This window comes from Orycteropus afer, unplaced genomic scaffold (genome assembly GCF_000298275.1).
Source record: "Orycteropus afer afer isolate SDZICR_OR568_19922 unplaced genomic scaffold, OryAfe1.0 scaffold00290, whole genome shotgun sequence".
In the NCBI taxonomy this organism is placed as follows: domain Eukaryota; kingdom Metazoa; phylum Chordata; class Mammalia; order Tubulidentata; family Orycteropodidae; genus Orycteropus; species Orycteropus afer.
The window spans coordinates 3,869,277-3,873,340 of record NW_006921877.1 but is presented as its reverse complement, the minus strand read 5'-3'; the positions used below and the strand labels follow the sequence as shown (position 1 = coordinate 3,873,340).

The following is a 4,064-nucleotide window of genomic DNA, read 5'->3' as shown; positions in this document are numbered from 1 at the left end:
CCAATTCCAGGACAGCAAAATTTTGAATATTCTTGGGTCCAATCAGGGCAAAGCTGGGAAGCTCACCCGCGGGCTCCGCCCTCAGTACACAGAAAACGCTGGCATCCGCAAACCGCCACATTGCAGGGCAGAACTAGTGGCCGTACACGCAAGCTGCTCCCAAGCTCTCGGGGAGTATTGTTCAGATGGACAGGGCCGTCACGCAGTGTTCACGGGGGGCAGGCTTGTATCCTGGGGTCATTTTCAAGAGGACCGGCCGGAATCACTTCGTTTTTAAACACCTATTACATATCCCCCAACAAAGCCCCCTAGACACTACGGAGGGAAAAGAGAAGGCGGCAAATAAGCAAACAGCGACCGACTTCTAGAAAAAAAAGCGATGTAGTAAGAGATAAAAACACATCCTAGATTCAAAAACAATCAGTCACGCAGCAGGACCCTCGAGTCACACAAAAAAGTACATGTCCCATTTGTCTATGATTTTTACAGAACTACAGTAACTTACTTTGTGGCAAGGATGTGAAGGGGCAAGTGAATAAAGCTCTTTTCTTGTGATTAGATGGGTGGCTCTGAAAAGAGCCTTTGGAGCAAAGAGGCCGACGACTCGTGAGTGCCGAGTCCCGACAAGGGACTCACTTGGAACTGGTATACTTGGTGACGGCCTTGGTGCCCTCGGACACCGCGTGCTTGGCCAGCTCCCCCGGCAGCAACAGGCGCACAGCCGTCTGGATCTCCCGCGAAGTGATGGTCGAGCGCTTGTTGTAATGCGCCAAGCGGGACGCTTCACCAGCGATGCGCTCGAAGATGTCATTCACGAAGGAGTTCATGATGCCCATGGCTTTGGACGAGATGCCAGTGTCGGGATGGACCTGCTTCAGCACCTTGTACACGTAGATAGAGTAGCTCTCCTTACGGCTGCGCTTGCGCTTCTTACCGTCCTTCTTCTGGGCCTTGGTAACAGCTTTCTTGGAGCCCTTTTTGGGAGCGGGAGCGGATTTGGCTGGCTCAGGCATTGTAAAACACAACACAGAGCCGCTAAACACAGAAAACTGTGAGAATGGGCGGGCCTGATCATTTTATAACCACCTTATGCAAATTAGGGCTCCAAAAGTCTCTCCTTTCCACTGGTCCAGACAGACACTTTGCGTTGTCAGTAATAGTTACGTAACAACGACGACTCTTGATCTTATTGGCTGTTTCCGGAGCCAATTTAAGACCAATGAAAACCTCGTTCCTGACTCCACCCCTAGAAAAGCTTATAAAAGCTTTCTCATTGTTGCTACTTAAGGTTATTTTGTTGCCTGATTCTGAGTCTTTTTGCATATTCTCGGTGTTAGAAATGTCAGGACGCGGAAAGCAAGGAGGCAAGGCACGCGCCAAGGCTAAGTCGCGCTCGTCCCGCGCTGGCCTTCAGTTCCCGGTGGGCCGAGTCCACCGCCTGCTCCGTAAAGGCAACTATGCCGAGCGGGTAGGGGCTGGCGCTCCAGTCTACATGGCGGCTGTGCTCGAGTACCTGACGGCGGAAATCCTGGAGCTGGCAGGCAACGCAGCACGAGACAACAAGAAGACCCGCATCATTCCTCGTCATCTCCAATTGGCCATTCGTAACGACGAGGAGCTGAACAAGCTGTTGGGCAAAGTCACCATTGCGCAGGGTGGGGTTTTGCCCAATATCCAGGCTGTTTTATTGCCAAAGAAAACTGAAAGCCACAAAGCCAAAAGCAAATAAACTGACAAAACTAAGCCAAAAACTGACAAAACTAAGCCAAAGAGAACAGGCTCTTTTTAGAGCCACCCAAGTTTTCAAAGAAAAGAGCTATTGCGCTATTCAGTGGTAAGCCTTTCATTTGACACTTTAGTGGCTCTTAAAAGAGCCTTTAGGGTTAAAAAGGGGTATAGACAGTAAGTACCGAGGCTTTTATTTATTTTTGCCAGGTTTGTGACTCTCCGTTTTCTTAGGCAACAAGACAGCCTGGATATTTGGCAAGACGCCGCCCTGGGCGATGGTGACACCCCCCAGTAACTTGTTGAGCTCTTCGTCATTTCTCACCGCCAGCTGCAAATGGCGAGGAATGATGCGCGTCTTCTTGTTGTCTCGTGCTGCGTTGCCTGCCAGCTCCAGGATTTCCGCCGTCAGGTACTCGAGCACCGCCGCCAGGTACACTGGTGCGCCGGCCCCCACACGCTCAGCATAGTTGCCTTTGCGGAGCAGGCGGTGGACTCGACCCACCGGGAACTGAAGGCCAGCGCGGGACGAGCGCGACTTGGCCTTGGCGCGTGCCTTACCTCCCTGCTTTCCGCGTCCTGACATTACGGATAGAAATACAGATAACAACCTCCGCTTCAAGAAGAAGCTGTGGAAAGAATAACCAATTTGATGTGATTTATAAGCGCTACCCGAAGGGGGTGAAGGGAAGTAGTTTGATTGGCTGAAAGGGTACCGGATCAGACAGCCAATGGGAAAGCTGAAAACAGACTCTTCGTTTGCATTCTGCACTACAGAGAAAGGACGGATTCGTGAGTACCTACCAATCACTTGGAGCCACATTAAAGCCTCTTATTTGCATGCCAGAATTTTTAAGGAGAGACCATGTTCAAACAGAACGCTTTTTCTTTTTTAAAAACGCACTGCCATTAAGTTAATTGGAAATAGATTGCCCCATCTTCCTTCGGTGGAGTGGCTGGTTTGAACCTCTGACCTGGTTAGCAGCCAAAGGCCTTATCCACTAAAACACCAGAGCTCCTTTTCCTTTTTTAGTGACCGGCATTTTAGAAGTTCTTCTGTAGTTTAAAGCAGGGAAATCCCAGGAAGGACAGAAAACGGCTGCGGAGGGCCTCAAGCAAATACTAACAGTTACTCCCACTCAAGGGGACAAGATTCTGAATCCGATTATACCTTGAGCCCTAAATTATCTTCCAAGTCCCATCCCGCCCCCTTCTGGCGTGTCACAAACTTCTTGAAATTCTACTATGTCCTCGATTCAGTCCCTGGCTGCCCTGGAGCTTTGCCCTACCCCCACCCTCACCCGCCTCCGCTTCTCCGAATCTGGTTTAATAACCAAAGGCTGGAATTGATTTGTTACCTTTCTCTTGACCTCCAGGAGGCGTCCGATACCGTCTTTAAACTTGCTTGGCTTTCAAAATGTCTCGCTCCGGGTTTTCCTCTTACCTCTCCGACTTTACTTATTCTGTTCATACCTAAAAGCGTTTGTCCAGCTAGGCTCTACTTTTGCTTCCCTCACTATTCTTCACTCTTCGGGAAGTCTTTCCCACTTCCATGCTTTCAACTAACGTCCAAATTTGTTTTAGAAGCTCAGACCCTACGCCTAACAGCTCACTGAATACCTGTTTGTCTCAGCAAGTATTGTAGCTCAAGCTCTACCTACCCAAATAGCACTCATCCAGACAGCCCCCACCCTTCTCTCTTTGCCCTTTTTTCACTGAATTGCACTAACAACCCCTCAGGTACCTAAACTGGAAACCTAGTCTACTCTGCCCTTAATTCCACAGTTACTCCCTTGGCATCTCTTTCTCCAGGATCCCCTTGTCTGCCACATCATCTCTTCCTTAGACTTAAGCAACAGCCCCTGACAGGTAATTTTGCCTGTAGGCACTACCCTCGCGTACATCCTCCACGCACCTTCCATAACAATCTTTCCTGAAAGCTCTTCTGTTCCCTCCACCCTGCTTCCAGTTCCTGGGAGTTCTGTGTCCCATCCATTTTCATCCATAGGGACAGAAGGTAGAAATGCTACAGAGAAAAGAATAGACTTCAATTCTAGTCCCTGAGTCTTTCATGATTTTTCTTTATCCTTACCTTTATTCAGTGGACATTTATTAATTACATGCTATCTATCGGGTATTGACATACAGAAAATTGACACTAATACGAAGAGGTCTATGATGAAATGCCTCCGGAAAATGGAGAAAATCTGGAAGTTAAATTAGTTAATATCAGATATCTGTAGAGTAAGAGGTAAGAATGCTAGTATAAATGTGGGAAATGCCTACATTCAATCAAAGATGGTAGGGTGTTTCCTCAATAGTAGAATGTAACCAAAGAC

At 48.5% G+C, this 4,064-nt stretch overlaps 2 protein-coding genes across 2 annotated transcripts; one reads left to right on the top strand and one right to left on the bottom strand.

The window, feature by feature from the left end:
- Positions 1 to 632: 632 nt before the first annotated feature.
- Positions 633 to 2,311, bottom strand: LOC103205595 (histone H2B type 1-M). The gene is made up of 2 exons (XM_007950973.2): positions 1,945 to 2,311; positions 633 to 1,000 (listed from the first exon to the last, which is right to left on the bottom strand). The coding sequence occupies exons 1-2, from the start codon at positions 2,309 to 2,311 to the stop codon at positions 633 to 635; spliced, it is 735 nt and encodes a 244-aa protein (XP_007949164.2).
- LOC103205594 (histone H2A type 2-C) lies at positions 1,340 to 1,729 on the top strand. Its single transcript, XM_007950972.2, has one exon. The coding sequence runs from the start codon at positions 1,340 to 1,342 to the stop codon at positions 1,727 to 1,729; it is 390 nt and encodes a 129-aa protein (XP_007949163.1).
- Positions 2,312 to 4,064: the final 1,753 nt, after the last annotated feature.